Genomic DNA, 16,852 nt, shown 5'->3' with positions numbered 1-16,852 from the left:
CCCGGTGACAATGAGTTTGACACCCCTGTCCTAGGCAGTACATAATGCAAAGACTTCACATTTAAGCTCTTGCAGTCTAGGAGTAAGACGAGACATTGCAATTTGGGACAGACGGATGGAAAAACAATCAAATGTTAAGATCGTCCTTGGGGGAAAATAACAAAGATGGTCCTTGGCGAGATGATGTCCTAGAGACACTCTAGTCCCATTGCACCAGTGTATAACTATGCGATGCTTTTGTAGTCCTTATGGCAAAGGAGGGTTTCAGGAAGGTGTTTAAAGAAAACAAGAGGGGCAGCGTGTAGGAGAAACTGCTGGTTTGTAACTGTCGCCCACTTGTTCCAAAGCCAACCAGCTCTTGGGCTGTGTGAGGAGGGTGATGGATGGGGAGAGGGTAGTCTGTGAAGGGCTTTCAAAGTGGAGACGAGTAGTTTGAATCAATACTTTCAGGAAGATTAATGGCCATCTGCTGACTCTGATGAATGGAAGAAGCTATTTTTAACTGGTTCTGGCATACTTACTCCATAGGAAACAGAATACATTGCATCCTGAACAAAAAAACCCCACTTGATTCTAGGGTTGAGCCCATGCGAAGGTGTATCTCTGCCTTGCAAATATAAATATTAATCACTTTCTTAAAACTCCTATTGATGTAGAAATTAGCCATAGTTAGCAAGGAAAGAGATTAAGATGCTTGGAAAAGGTCAAAATGAAAGTTAGAGTGTTGACTTGATGTAGGCAAATCCTGGCATCCAAATTTGTGTTTATTTGGCTGTTAAACAGTGTCATTCTGCTGGTGGCTGATGAGTTTTTATTGCCCTGAAGCATAATGTTTTGGAGTTTTACAGTGGTACTGGATCAAGTTATAGACATCAGTAGGTAAATACACGCTATTTAGTAAAGCAGTAGGTAAATACATGGATTTTACTGTCCAAAGTAATCCTGATGAATGATGAGTTACACAGTATGTAAGGAAAGAGATGGTGAAGCAGGGAGGACATCAGCAAAAAGAGCATGAGAGGATAGGAGAAGTCAAAGGATTTTTAAAAATTAATGAGAGAAAGATGAAAGAAATATCCCTGTAGAAAATGATCAGTATTAAATGATCATTGCTACCTTCAGAAAATTCGATTCAGGGACCAGAAATTGACAGGAATGACGGTCAAGGGCTCAACGACCTCTGTGACGAATTTCCAAAATGAGCCCTGGCTGTAGCTTTGAGCTCCTTCCACCATGTCGTAATTGAATGAGCTTTCCTCCTAGCTAGGTTTTGGTAACTAGTAAGGGGATGAGACTGACTGCCTGAGAAAAGGAAATCTTTTATTCCTTTATCAGGTGATACTGGTGATATACTCATCCTGCAAATAAGCTTCATCCTTCCCTGTAAGGGAGAACACACTGTTCTTGGAGTGTATCCATGACAATACAATTTTTACATCTCAAGTCACACCAGTGACACATTTTAGTTGTATATTCATTATGACTTATACTGGTCAAAGTCCCTCATCCACTTTACAGTCCACCAAACTATGTTGGCATCGTTCAGGTGTGGTGATTTCAGTGTCCTCTCAGCTTTCATTATTTCAGATTTTTATTTATAGTGATACTGCGCAATTTAGTTGGGATTAGAATATGATAGATTTTTTTCTGGAATACCTGAACATTTCTTTCTGCAGTTTTCCAGATATCTAACCAAGCTAAAACAAAGTAGTATACCAAAAGATTGCAGACTCAGTTGTCTGTAGTCAGCAGCTTTCTCAAATCTTGTATTACTTCAATTCATTTTCCTTGCAGTCGATCAATATCTTCAAATGTATAACCCATTATCAATGCAGAAGTGTGATTGCATGACTCTGGTTTTCTCTGTGATGCCACTGTATGATTACATATTGGACTGGATGAAAATAACAAGAAAACGACAAGGGGAAGTGCTCAAGGTTATATGACGGTACAAAAATACATTTTCACTACCTGTCAGTATTCAGTATTTCTGGCTGTACTAAAGGGGAAATGTGCAGCAGAGGAACGACTGAGTTTATTTTTCACGGAGGTAGATAAGAGCTTGAGAACCAGCTGCTTTGCAGGAGCTCCATTCGTATGGATGGAGTTACAGCACTGTGATCACAGTGTAGTGTGGGGACGGATCAGACCCTGAGGAGATCGGTTCCTCTGCTGTCTAGACTAGAACAAGGGTGACAGAGGCCAGATTTGGGAAGTAGAAGCTCAACCTCCCTCATCCAACCCAGCACCAGGACACTTTCCATCCACGCAGTTGCCCCACATGAGAACCCTCCAAACCCTTTGGTTTGCCCGTGTTTCAGACACGTTGTGCTGCTCGCACTGAGCTCATAAACCAGAATCGTCATAAATAGTCTCTGGTTCCTGCTTGCCAAGGCCATCACGATGTTGTTAAGGCACAGCAAATTCTGATTCTCACCTGAATTGCATTTTATAGTGAACTACTGGATATCTGTAGTTGAAGAGGATCATGTTCATTCTGAAGGTAATAAAATGACTATATAAGCTAGTGAAAACAGCAGTTCACAAATAGAGCAGACACTTGACAGTCTCTTAAATCTAGGGTGAGGCAGCAACACCCTGAAACATAGAAAAGAAGTCTGGTATCTTGTCTCTCTTCTGAGGTTTTGGGGTTTTTTTCTTGTTTGTTTGTTTCTTGCCCCAGACATTTCTATTCCCAGAGAAGCAGCACACGTATCATGCTTGGCCTGGGACAGGCTGGACTAGGTTGGTTCACCCAGGTCTTTGCTGGCTTACACATCTCTACACCTTTCCATCTATTAGAGTTACAAAATGAGTTTTTTTGGTTGTTTATTTTTTATTTTTTTAAAATGAAAGTGTATCTTTTCCATATAATCACGTGAGGGTGATACTACAAGCATGGCCATGTAATCTCGGGTGCTGCTCTCTCTCAAAGCTGATAAAATGCCCCAAACCAGTCTACTCTTCAGGTGGAGCCTGGCTCCTTCTCCTTAGCAAGATCATCCTCTGCAGTCTCTTCTGCCTGTTGGTTCAGAAGATTATGGGCACCTTTAATTCTGATCAGGTTACAACTATTTCAGAATTCCGTGAATAGCTTAAGAATTCATCTCATTATTAACACAATTCAATAAATTTACAATTTGTGTAGTTTTAGAGCTATTAACATTTAGTAGTACATGCTGTGTAGCACATTCCTCATTCAGAAGAATGTCGACAGAGGAATGCTCTTCTGACATATTACACTATGTGGGTCATCATTTAAAATTTGAAACATCTACCAGCACATAAATCTTATTTAAAATGTCAAGAGAGAATAGAAAAATTACACTGGTCTAAGAAGTCTTGTACCAGAGTAGTAGGGATCATGCCATGTCTCTCTCTCTACTTTTCCACATCCACTTTTTTTTCTGTATTTAGTTGGTGAGAAAGGGGAAATGGAACAGCTGTCAATAGGAAGCTCTAGGGAAATTCTGTTTTTCCAGCAATTCCTAATCTGCTGCTTTATTTGATTAAGTTCTAGCATAACTTTCTTTTCTAGTTGGAGTCTGTTTAATTCGTAAGTCTTAAGCCATCCAAGCATACCCTAATGTCTTTCTTTTCCCAAATATTCAGAAACACAGCTTTGATTCTCCCTTTCTTCCTATTACATGTCCCGAATTCCCCACATTCAGATGCTGTCTGAACTTCACCATCACCAATATCCCTTCTCTCACAATCAAAAGCAGTAACTCCCAAAATAAATTCCTTAACTCCTTTAAGTGAGGTGCAGCTTCAGCTTCCCAAGTTTTACTTCCAGGAATATTTTTGTAGAAACAAAAGCATTATAAAGACTCAGTGAGATCAGAATTTTATTATAAATGTAGATAGGAGGTTAAATTTAGAGTTCACTATTGTTTATTTATTCTGTCAAAAATTGAAAAGTCAAATGTGGTGTTAAGGAGTTTAAGAGCACACAACACGCTGGAAGTAGGTGCAGGCAAAAGTTAATCCCCACTTTGAAAAATGTGGAAATAGAGGGTATAAGTTTTATAGAAGAGGTGCCCGGATGTGGAATTTGCAAATCAGAACAAGAAGTGGAGCTCCGTGCGAGCTGCCAGCTGTGCATGGGCAGTCTGTCAAAACCTGTGCTCTGGAACCACCGCTTCTGTGGTGGCCGAATTTACTCCCTGAGCTGCATTTCAGCCTGATAGGAAATGAGATTGTATTGCTGGTGTTGCTACCTAGTGAGCAGTTGTCTTCCCCTTCTGAGGCTGAGGGAGCTGGGCTTGTTTAGTCTGGAGAAGAGGAGGCTTAGAGGTGAGCTCAGCACTCTCTAGAACTACCTGAAGGGAAGTTGTAGCCAGGTGGGGATTGGTCTCTTCTCCCAGGCAGTCAGCAATAGGACAAGGGGGCATGGGCTTCAACTCTGCCAGGGGAAATTTAGGCTGGAGATTAGAAAGAAATTCTTTGCAGAGAGAGTGGTCAGGCATTGGAATGGCTGCCCAGGGAGGTGCTGGACTCACTGTCCCTGGAGGTTTTTAACCTGAGATTGGACATGGCACTTAGTGCCATGATCTAGTCAATGGCCTGGAGCTGGACCAAGGGTTGGACTGGATGATCTCTGAGGTCTTTTCCAACCCAGTCGATTCTGTGATTCACCTACCAAAATCCTGAGCAATAAGGAATATTCTATAGAGCCTGCATCATTCAGCCACTTCTGGTTATAACTGTTCCTCTGCCTCAGACTCTTTTGTTTGTCAGATGTGGCTGCAGCTGCACATTCACAATTCTGTAACACCATTTATAATTTGCAATGCAGATTTGTTTTGTGTGCATGAAATATAAAATCATTCTGCTCCCACACAGTGGTTTTTGTGGAGGAGAAAACGGGGGATCTTCAGCCAGCTCAACCACTGAAGTTTGTTCCAAATCTCCCTGTATTCAGAATAAACGATTCCCACAAATGGAATGGGGTCTGTACTCTGCCATCAAGGAGATCCTTTTCCACTTCTGGGATGTCGAAATCCAATGTGAGCATACAAGAAAACATTACCTCAAGAAGAGGGAGTGTGTTTGATTATGTTGCATTTAAGGTCTTTTGTCTTACACATTATTGTGTAGCTTGTTTGCCTCTAGGTTTTCAGAGCAACACGATTGGCATCTCAATTAATTAACTGGTGTATTTAAACAAAATGGGCATTCTGAGATGCTCAGCTAACAAGCAAACAGTTAATGAACACAGAAATGGTATTACCGACTACGTTTCAGAGAACATTTTCAGATGTATCTAAGGTATGTCAAGGAATACACAAAATTACAGATAATCCCTTTCATACTCAACAAATACCAAAACAATGCCTTAGAAAGATTTTGCTTAGGTATAGCTTTTTCCTTATATGAAATATCTTTCTATTCATAAATCTTTTTCAATAGGAAGCATTGTAATTTAGGGATTAAGAGAAAAAAAAAGAATTTAAAAGAGATGGGGCACTAATACTGCCTTCCTTTATATTCATTTAAGCCAGATTTCTGCATGGACTTCAAATCACCAGCTCCTTTTTGGGTGTCCTGAATAGATAATAGTAGTATTTAGGCTATAAGCTGGATTTCTAAAATGACATTCAAGTCTAAAAGTAATCAAACAGTTTTAAATATGAACCTTATCTTAATAGATGGCACTTTCTTGTAATACACGTGTATCTGCATTCCCAGGATGTAACTATCGGCTTTTGGTTATTACAGTTCTTGAGACAAGGGATCGTATGCAGGCAGAGTGCCAGAAGGGTGCGAGGTGGCCATGAGCACAATAATAACTACAGAAAAATGAGCCTTTGAGGAAAATAAAGCATTTTGTGCACTTTGTTTGCAGACTCTGTTTGTTGGGCTTTTAAAAATTATTTTTACGATGTTTTCGGTACATTTTCAATAGCGATTTTAATGTCGGGGTCACCAGAGACAGTGTTTTTAAAAATATCGTAAGAATTACTGATGGCAAAGATATGAGCACGTTCCTCAAACAGGGAGGTTTTTTTCCCCCTTTATCACTATTTTCCTTTACCGGTATCTTTATTTTTTGGATTGTGTATGGAGATATATAAACTAGCTGTGTTTTTCAAACAAACAATGTTTTCTCAAACACCTCTCCTACCTTCCAGTTTATTTGAAGGTTTAATTGAAAAGTTCTCCCCTAGGGGAGGAAAACTCAGCGAATTTGATGTTGTCTCCCCCCTCGCTCCTTTGTGGCCGGATCTATCTGTGCTCTTTGTGTTCCCTGGGTCTAACCTGTTCTATGCTGCTGTTTTTAGAAGTTATTTTCCTCTAAATATCCAGCCAACAAAACAGGAAGGAAAGGAGAAGTGTGGTTGTGTTTCAAAACACCACAGATCACCAGCTTAGCCCCTTCGCAACTGTTTTATTGCCCTTTCTTTCATTATACCCTGTCCATCCTTCAGGTCTGAACTTCTGCCTTTCCTCTTTGTGTCCTACCATCTGCAACTGTGTTATTTCAGACAGTATTAAGATGGAGATTCATTAAACTAAATTACATTTTCTGTTCAGGAATTGGCAGTATATTTGACTTCTCAGCTCTGCGAGAGATGGAAAAATTAATAGAAACTGTGTTGTTATCTGATGATGCCTCATGGGCCTTCACGTTCTCTCAAGGCTTGAGCAGGTTGATAGATATATACAAAACAGGCTAAATCAAGACAGATCGTCTCTGAAGCATCCCTGTCTAATTCTCTGAAACATCTATGTAGAATCCTTTAGAACTGCAATAATAAATTAGAAAGAAAGTTCATAGCATTTCTTCAAAAGAAAATACATAATATTTCCTCAAAGAAAAAATAGCTTAAATTTGAATATTTAACTGAAATTCTCCTTTTATTTGATTGAAGTAGATTATCTAAAACTATAATTATGTTGTTTGGGGCTGTAAACACATAAAAATGAGTTACTTTACATATGAAAGCCAAGGAACAATCTGAACTATGCCTTGCTGGAGACCAGTAATGAATCTGTTTTAATACTGTATAAGCACATATAAATACTCTCACTGAAATAATGCTTTCATGAAATTCTCCACAATTTCAACTGATTAGGATGACAACTATCTATAGTTTCTTTCTAATACAGAAAACGGAAAGCAGGGAATTTCACTAATAAGTTTTCAAATGGGATGTCACAAAAGTTCTTAGTTCTGCTAATTTGTGTTTAATTCAACCAAATGGGTTTTTCACAATTGCCACTGAATGCTATGGGAGCGTGCTGGGGACAGTCATATCATGAGACTTTCCTTTATAACATTTGTAGTTTTCTCTTTGAAAGAGTATTAGGATGAGCAAGTAGAGAGACTTGAAATTGTTGTTTTTAGTGGAGCAAGAATTTTGAAGCAAGCCAAGGTCACTTAGGGGTGCAACATTGTGACATAAATAGCTATGGAGAAGATAATAAGTCCCTTTTGTTTTGCATCCCAACAAATATAAAGGGGAAGTGACGAACTCAGTAGAGGCATTTGGAGGAGGAGGAATGAAGAAGGCTTCAGGATTACCTTTCCTCTGAGGTACTACGTTAGTTTAAGAAGGATTTAAAATGTCATAAACCAATAGCTTGGTTCAAATCTGACATTTTTAAGACAATAAGTACCGAAGCAACGTGTGTTAGCATGGAGAAACTCTGAGAACTGTTATTTTTTAGTAATATAGAAGATTTATCAGCTGTTCCACCACTTACAGACCAGAGAGCTCTGGTGGTCTCTCCAGTGTGCAGATCTTCCCCTCTGTGTCCTATAGAAATTAAAACAAAACCTTTGTTTGGTTTTGTATTTTTATCATAGTATAGGAGAGAAATGTCCTTTGAGAAATCAAAGGTTGTACCAGATGATCTTTTGAGGTCCCTCCCAACCTGGGTATTCTACAATTCTATGAAATTCTTAAGCTAATAAATGATCAGCAAGGGAGATAATTTTCTCCTGCATCCCAGATGATCAGAGTGTTGTGTTTGCTATAGGCTGTTGCTGTGTCCCTTCAGAAATGACCTACCTCTATACCCATGATGTGTAATTTTGGGGGCAAAATTCGCATGGATTGGCAGTGTATATCACCTGATTCTGCAAGCAAATTCAGTGGAGTGAATGCCACCACTTCTGTTCATCAACAACAGCAAGGTGTTAAGGGGTTAGTCCTAAACATGCCCTGAGCAATGATGAGTCTGTGTATTTCACACCTATTTTTACCCCTGTACTGCGCTTTGTATTGCTTATGAATTATTTTTCTTCAACTCCTGCTTTGCTTTTGCAGTTAGTGGCAAAACTCTTGTGTTACCTTAATGGGGCCAGGATATTGGTCCAGTATGAGTTACTCCACAGTTCTAAAGGGCTTCTAAGTGCCTTTAACAAAACAGCAATCTTATCAAATTTGTGGAAACAGGGTTGGCTCGCTTTAAAAGCCGCGTGCTCTCATGGCTGGGTGATTAAATGAGCTTGGAAAATTTAAGGAGAGATAATCTTGCTCTCTGTTGTGTCAGTGTAAAAAACTACAGGGCCTCTATCCTCCATAGATTATTTGTTAGAGACAGAGTTGTTATTATCACTTAAAAGTCGTGATGGCACAGTGATTGCTTAAGCAAAAGGTGGCACATTCTTGGTAGGAGAGAAATGTAATCTGTACTTGATGTTCTGATTGAATGTAAATATTATTCATGGCATACAGCTGAGTCCTCTTCCCTAGTGATTTTATGGCGTGGGCTTCATTGGTCTTCTATTGCTGAGCTACATCATTTCCTAAATATATCATCTGGATTGGAAGCACTTAACAAATTCTGGATTGACAGAGTATATGGATCAGTGAAGCTGGAAAGCGTTTATCTTTTAAATTATCTAAACATATTCTTCCCACTGTGCCTACTTCAGTTGTTATGATTGGGTCATAGCATGTGCCATATAGGCCTCTGTTGATATTTTTCTGAAAATACTTAATATTTTATTAGGTATCTGTAAGGAGGAGAAAGCCATCAGAAAGACTCTCTGATTCCCTTTCTATCTTGACAAGTACAGAAGAGGATTTTCGGTGGCAATTACATACTGAGAGGGCAGGAGAGGGGCACAGGTTATGTCTGAAATGCCAGGCTGCTCCTGGCCTCATGCGAAGATTACTGGTATACGATTTGCAAAACTGTGTCTTTCATGAGTCCGAATTTATATGGAATGTCTTTGAGTGAGATTTCTAACCCCACTTCAGTTGCCATTTCATCACGTACCTCTTGAAGGAGACATCATTACATCATATCTGGTCAGCCTTAAAAAATGTACATTTTGTCCTGAACTACACAAGCTAGAAACACTGAAACATGGTTTATGGAAGGGATCAGCAAGTTCCACCACAAATTCCAAACAGGAGTTGTGGACAGAGTTTCAGTGGCCTGAGTCAGAGCAGGAGGTGCAACACTTGCAGGTTTTGGAGCCCACAAGAATAGCTGAGAGCTATTACCAGATGGAGGCAAATCAGAGTATTATTTAATATTTCTTTTGTGTTTCTTTTGACTTCTTTGCAAGGATCTCAGAGAACTTCATAGCTAAGAACTGCAGCATGAAAATATTGCTGCCTTCAAGTGAGCTTTGTTATTCATTGCATAAACCAAGTCCAGACTGGTTAGTTACTCATTGCAAAGCACACTTCAAATGCTGGGAAGTGTGTGCATTGCGTCGACACCTGTTGGTACATACAGATTTCATATGGAAAAGTTCTGTTTGTGATATGCCTGCCTTAACGGCCTGTAAGATCTGTCTTCAGGAACAGTGTTCAGCTCACACCATTAGGGTAATGCTGTTCATTTAATGGAATCATTTATGATTTACACTGGTCTAACTAAGACTGGAATCTGGGCTTTGATCTTTTTAATGCAAATTCATCAGTTCTGTTAGATAAAAGATGAAAGGAATCTATTATGTTCTTCAGCCATCTCTTGAAGCAAAATCATTTGATGGGTTTCAGGCAGTAAGAGGTCCCTACTCCTGCAGTTTGCTCCAGAGAATAAACCTTGGGTTGGTGACCGAAGCTTTTACTGGGGTTATTTATTTTTCATGGACAGTGATCAGAGATGAGTGCTAATAGTGACAGCAGAGATTTCAAAATTTAAAAGTTAAGAATGTTAAAACTTAGGACTAGTATGTTCCTCTGGTTCATCCTGAGCAGCATGTGTTTAAACACACACATTCCTTTAATTCAAAACATCTTGCTCTCCTTTTAAATCCCAGCCTTGATGTTGATCTGACAGTGGTGCAAATGAGAAGGTCACAGAGGTCTCTCTGATGTAAAATCAAAGTGAATTCAGAAGCACGGTGCAGATACTGAAATAGTGTAAAATACAGAGTACATAAACATAACAAATAGCTGGCACATCCAAAAATACATCAAGTGCCAAATGTCTACAATACTGCAAATTAACTGCAATGGCAGGAGAGCCAGCAGTGGTGTTCAGAACGGAACAGCAGAACTCGATTACAGAGATCATAAAATAATCCTCTCTCTTGATCTCTGGCTCCCTGAAGCAGGAGAGGCAGAAGGAGCTGGCTCTGAACAAACAGTCTCTTATTGGTGATGGATGTGGCGCTGCTTTGTCTGGTAAAATTGCTGATTTACTAATAGGAAAAAAATAAATCCTTTGCGATGGCACCAACCTCTCTAACCTGCTAAAGAAAGTGCAAACAGATGGGTATCTCTGTGACTGTGAGTGATGAAACCAGTCTAGAGAAATTCCAGTAGCATCTGACATGAACTAATACTGTAACACGCAATAACATCACCAGCATTCCCCATTAGGATATATTCATTTTCTTTGTGCCAAGAATATGACCAGTGATACTGCGTGGTTTGGTTTAATAGATATGCCTCTTCTAAGAAAAAGGTAACAGATATATTATACATATGTATAATGCACCTAGTGATGCCTGGGCAGATTTAAATTCCTTATACTTTCCTCTTTATTGCAACGCCAGCAAAATTAAAGGACTTTTGATCCTACTAGTAAATTTTTAAAATAATGTAGGATACCCACTTTATGGATTTTGAAGGGAGAGAAAGAGTTTCTTGTTTCTGATAGAAGAATGTATTTTTAAAAATAAAATTTCCCCTTTATATGTGAAACTCCATATCGGCTTTGATACTGGTGATGTTTTTTCTTAGGACTAATCTAATGTGCTTCAGAAACAATCGCAATCAAATCTGGCTGATTTAAACTGGTACAAACTGCTGATATAAACCAGGTAATACCATAAGTGAGAACAGAATGAGACTCCTCATTGTTGGCAAAACAGGTAAATATAGCTTAGAAACTTACTGGTGGAGTTACACAGTTTGCAGTAAGTCAAATACATCAAGAGATGAATACCTATCACACATCAGTGCTGAGGACATGGCACTTTGTTGTCTATAAATCAAAACTGAAGGACTTTTGGGTACAGCTCATCAAACACTGACGTAGGAAACAATTCTCTTCTGGCGTATTTTTTCTCCTCAGTAGTCTACAAAGGCAGTGGGCTAATTTTTGCAGTTTCTGTTAGAAAAAATACTTATCCTTTAATCCTTAAATCACAACAATTGAGTATAACTTCATGTCAAAAGCGGCCAATAAAAGTACAAAATAGGGATTAGCAGGAGTATTTTTAGATTAAAATTACTAAAGTTGGAAAGAAGTGGCACATAATCCCAGTACCTTCACAAGCACTGTAGCAAGCTGAAGAGGATTTGTTCTGTTTCATTTGAAGACTGATACCATAAGTTACAAGGGAGAGAAGCTATTATTCTAGCAGGGAGGATTTCATAATAATCATAATCCATAACTGTACATAAATTTAATTGGAAGTTCTTTCTTTTTTGTCTGATATCTTTTAATCATCAGTGCTATACAATAATTCTGCTTGAACTAGCAGAGCACATGGGAAAGAAAGTTAAACCGATCATTTTAGTCATAAATTAGGACACTCATACAGCTGCAGCAATTGCTTTCATTTCTAAATATTAAAACAAATGACTACTCTCGTTTAACCTTGAGGCACAAGGCTCTCATCGTTTATATTGTGATATAATTCACATGAGTGGATATAAGGTTCTGATGGAACCAAGAATAACTCCTCTTCATCCCCCCCGCAAAGTGCTTGAGCTGGTTGCATGGGCACATTTGCAGCATGAAGTCCCACTCTCAGCGTGGCTATTTGAGAGAAAAAAAGAGAAACAACCCCCCAGCCTCTGATACACAACTTGCTTTTGAAAGAATCATATATTAGTTTCAGATCCTGATACTTGGGATGTTTCTTAAATCGTGCCTGGGGCTGTGTATGGCAGGTATGAATCACAGCAAATGACAACCACTGTCTACATTTCTTTTTAGAACATGCACAAATGTGTTGGTTAATGTTTATATAAGCACAGTGTAGGTGTGTCTGATTTACTGCACCAATATCTACAGCTGTAGAGTATCTGTTCTACTCAACAGCACTTAAATGACCTTTGGGGTGTACAATGTATATCCCATTATCCTATTAACGACAAGGTGCAGCTTTGGGCAATAACAGAAATGTTAGTTTATTTATATGCGCAACGATTTATTTCTTGTTGCTCAACTGCTTTTACAGCTTCACCAAGTTATAGAAGAGTCAGTAGCTGACTTCGTGACTCTGACAAACTGAGTAATATATTGTACATACTCATTGCTAGAGAAAGAAAAATGTTGGGTTTATTTTTGTGACCTTTAGATTTAGCGAACTGGCTAAAATCAATTTATAGTTCAAAGAAATTGGATGATACCTACACTGAGCGGTAAAATTGCTTCTGCTTTGAGAGTGTGCATCAAAATACAGCACTAGGGCAACAGTAATTGATTTGGATACGGAATGGGGAGCGAAGGTGGGTCTGTCAAGCGGAGGAGGCTGGAGAACAATTTGACAGGTTTCAAGCCAGTCTATCTGGAATACTTAAGGACACGAAGGAAACAAGGAATCTGACCTAGTAACTGCTGTTATTAAGGAATAAACATGAGGTCTCTTGGCAAATCTCTCTGTGCAGTAAAAAGGGGACAACCATCCAGACCGTCCCTCGAAAGCCATACATTGAATTATGAGAATTTCACGGAGAGAGAGCAGGCTCGGATGACTGATGAGTGGTTGCTATGCTATTGCCACTCTCTGCCTGAGGTCAGGACCCAGCTTGTCTTTTATCACAGCAGAAGACCTCTTCTAATGATCAGTCCTCAGAGATTAATGGGACCAGCTGAGCTTCAGAGCTCCCTAAGGAAGATTATTGCTCAGGGTACAAATGATACTATTGAAATGCTTTAATTATCTGTTGCCTTTAGTTGTTGGTGTAGTTGTTCTTCGGTGACACTTTGTTTATCATCTTCACAGGTCACCTTGGGGAACAGATGCCTTGCAGCAAAAGAATTAGGAAAGAAGGGAAGCAGAGCGATACTGGCATGTGTCATGTTCTGATCTTCCCGAGGAGGAAACATGTTTTGAAATCCTGTGCCAGTGCTGTGGTAGAAATACAGATGTGGTGATTCATACCATCTAGTAAGTCCTGTTGTGAAGAATTCTCCCTAACGGCAAATGAGGTGGTTGAGCTATTGAATTTCAGCTCGTAGAGCCAGGTATTCCTGAAATAAGACCTGCTAGCTGCTCGTCAGGTAAGAGTGAAAGAAAAAAAGCCTTTAGTGTTTGATTATAAAGTATGTTGTATTGTAATACCATACTAGTTAATATTTTCTTACAGCCTTTGTATGCAAAACCTTTTTAAAATTCTAAAAATGAAAAAGTACCTGGCCTGGGGACTTTGGTACAGGTTCGACCATTTCCGAAAAACCCCGCAGGACATCGGCCGCAGACATATCCAATGTAAGGGGGTTTCCGATCAAAACACAACACTCCAGGAAAACACGGCCTGTTGGCGCAGGTAGTAATATGTGACAGTGGTGCCACATGGCCTAAAAAAGAAGGGAGTTCAATCGTGTTTATTAATAACTTCTCAAATCAAATGCATATATAATATTAAGCAGTGACTACCTGAGCCTGACTAAAGCTTTAAAACTGCTTCTATTCTTTTAATGTCTAATTAATGCATAATGTTCCCAAACCTTGAGCCAAACATGAGGATGTCCTGTAGGCACTGTGTAACAGAACAGCTGTTTCTCATTAAAGCAAGATTTATTAGTCCTCTAATTACATGTTTTCAAGTTTATTACTCAAAGTTGTTTGGCATTTATCATGGATAATATAGAAACTCTAATTTTTAGCATGAGAGGAAGATTAACGGAGAAATTGTATTACTCGACATCCTTTTGTCTTTTGTAATTGGAAGGTAATCATCAAACCTTGCAGCACATATACCCTACTTTTAAAAATACACTATCAAGTACATGGGTTTCTGATCTAGAAATCATCCTTAATGTGTCAGACCTTGTATGACAGGAGATTACTTTAATTATCTTAGTATTACATACAAAATTTAGCACTCTGGTAATATGTAATATTTTATCACTTATGATGTCACTGAATAGCAAGCGTATATGAACTGCCTGTGAAGTTTTTAATAGTGTCAAGACAGAGAACAGATGATGAATAAAATCTTAATGATCATTGTAGATCTTTTTAAATTGCCCTCAGTGAGGTCTCTGTCATGATTCTCAAGTATTTGCAGCTTTATTTTTGCACCTTGCTTGCAGCATTATGATACCTGTTAGAGGCGTGTTCTGGTTAGGTGTTGGCTGGCCTGGTATAGATACACAAAAGAAGGTGAGGAAAAAACCCACAAACTTTATATATGCCCCTACACAACAGACATGTCCAGCCTCAATTCTTCTGCTCCCTGCCTACACTAGAAAATCCACTAAGAATACAATACCCTTTAGAACTGGGTCAACTTAAGCAGTGTTCAGGTGCACAGCCCTGCTAGAGAGGACTGACGTGCGCCCTGTCTGGGAAAAGCAGCTGCCACAGTCAAGTTCATACTTCAAGAGTTGATCTTCCCTCATGCTCAAAACCCAGCCTTAATTCAGTGACTGCCTGTCAAACGCTGAAATAAAATGTCAGCATCACTTGGCGATGGCAGGTTGGCATAAGCTGTTGTTCTTATCATCGTGCTTTCCATTGATCACTAAGATTTGGAGTGATTTTGTTCTACCTGCAGAAGCGACATGATTTCTAGTTAAGGCTGGCCACTCTGATTGCTGTTGCTGTAGTGTCTCTGTTCCCATATAAAATTGTTTAGCACCAGTCCAGTCTGATGTATTGAGGGTGGTTTTGATTTTATCTTTCTATGATGTATTATAAACAGCTAGTTTATGTTTACTGTTAAGATGATAAAAATGTATGATTTCTGCATAAGTAAACTGCAGCAACTGGAAAGGGTTTCATAACCTTGTATACCTACCGTGTCTATCACTTATGCTAAAATTCTTAATTACAGAAGAATCCTTTGCCTCTAAGGGTTGCAGTAGCTGCTTAACCTCAGTCTTGTTCAATTCACCTTTGCCGTTCCCTTCTTCAGTGCTTAAAGCTTTTGTAATGTCAGCGGCAAGCACAGCTGTGAAAAGCAAGCATGGAGACAAGGAAACAAGGTGTTACAGCTTAGCTGTGATTGATGATAAAAAGCAACAGTAACAGCAAATCAGATAACCTGACATAAGTTTATTCTGGAAGCCAACCATCAAGCAAATAAAGGCAAATCGGGTGAGTCAGCTGCTGACATGCAGCAAAGCTTCATCACAAAGATAGAAAAAATGACTATACTGGAACTCACTGAACTTTGCTTAGCTGGGAGATGTACTTAATATGCACAGTGATCTTTTATTGAGCTGGGGGCAGCGTGGAGGGCTCGGGTCCCCATGTGTTAGACAGTGTTGTTACTTGGATGGAGATGCTGCACAACACACTGGGACCTGCACTCTGTCTGATTCCTGTGAAAGCTTCTGTGTTGTAGTTGTTTTTTTGGGCTTCATTTAGTTAATCTGCAAACTTTGTATGTGTTAAAATACCTGTACAAAGTATACGTGGATGTAAAGAGGAAAATCTTTTGTCGGAGACTCTAAAAAACACTGATTTCTGCACAATTTTAAGATAATTTGTTGGGTGAATTAGGGCTTGTGAAGTCTACATGGGTAATGTTGCAAGTTAAACAACTGTTGCTATGGGTCTCTTGGATATTCTGTACTCTTAATAAAGCCTGAGATTAGGATTCTTTAGATATTTAATATAGAAAGCAGTGAGCTGCTCTAAGAGCTATAAAATTACTTCAACTTTCTTCTCCTTCCTCTCAGAAGCCTTTATACTTGCTTAAGCAAGGGAAATATGAGTAGGTATATCAAAACTTGTCTGTATATCAGAACTACAAAGAATGATTTCTGTCCTATTTTGGATGAACAAGGAAGCCCTCGGGTTTATTGCTTCTAGTAAACGTGCATTTTTGGAAATAGAGAAATCTTTTTGTAATTCAAAAAATATAAAGAAATTACTTTTTCTGATACATTTTCTTAAGAGGGCATCATTTATGTATTCTTCCTTCATTGGTCAAATCAGCTACAAAAACATGCGTTAGCGAAACAGATGCAAAATTACTTTGAAATAACCAATGTGGCCAAATAATCCAGCAAAGAAAACAATCTATACAGACATTTGGCAGTATGACTGACAGGATATTTGGTAAATCTGGCAAGGGCAGTCCTGCTGGAGCCAGGATCCTGCAGTTGCACCAGCAAACAAACAAACGTGAAACACTTTAAGTTTTGATTTCTTTCCTTCTGGCCAACAAAATGTTGTTTTTGGAGGAGACTTATGTGTGTAGGACTGAAACAAGCAGAGCGTGGGTAGGCCGCGGCCTGTGCACTGGGA

At 39.1% G+C, this 16,852-nt stretch overlaps 1 protein-coding gene across 3 annotated transcripts in view; it reads right to left on the bottom strand.

Moving 5' to 3' along the window:
* Window positions 1-16,852, bottom strand: part of LOC106145853 (von Willebrand factor D and EGF domain-containing protein) — a 192,127-nt gene that overhangs the window by 54,882 nt on the left and 120,393 nt on the right. For all 3 annotated transcript variants that reach the window (XM_021296547.2, XM_065070320.1, XM_021296548.2), the window contains 2 exons: window positions 15,396-15,548; window positions 13,786-13,950 (listed from right to left, as the gene is read on the bottom strand). In XM_021296547.2, coding sequence (XP_021152222.2) covers window positions 13,786-13,950; window positions 15,396-15,548 — 318 coding nt within the window. The remainder of the gene's footprint in view (window positions 1-13,785; window positions 13,951-15,395; window positions 15,549-16,852) is intronic.

This window comes from Columba livia, chromosome 7 (assembly GCF_036013475.1).
Source record: "Columba livia isolate bColLiv1 breed racing homer chromosome 7, bColLiv1.pat.W.v2, whole genome shotgun sequence".
Taxonomy (NCBI): Eukaryota; Metazoa; Chordata; class Aves; order Columbiformes; family Columbidae; genus Columba; species Columba livia.
This window is presented reverse-complemented; position numbering and strand designations above follow the sequence as displayed.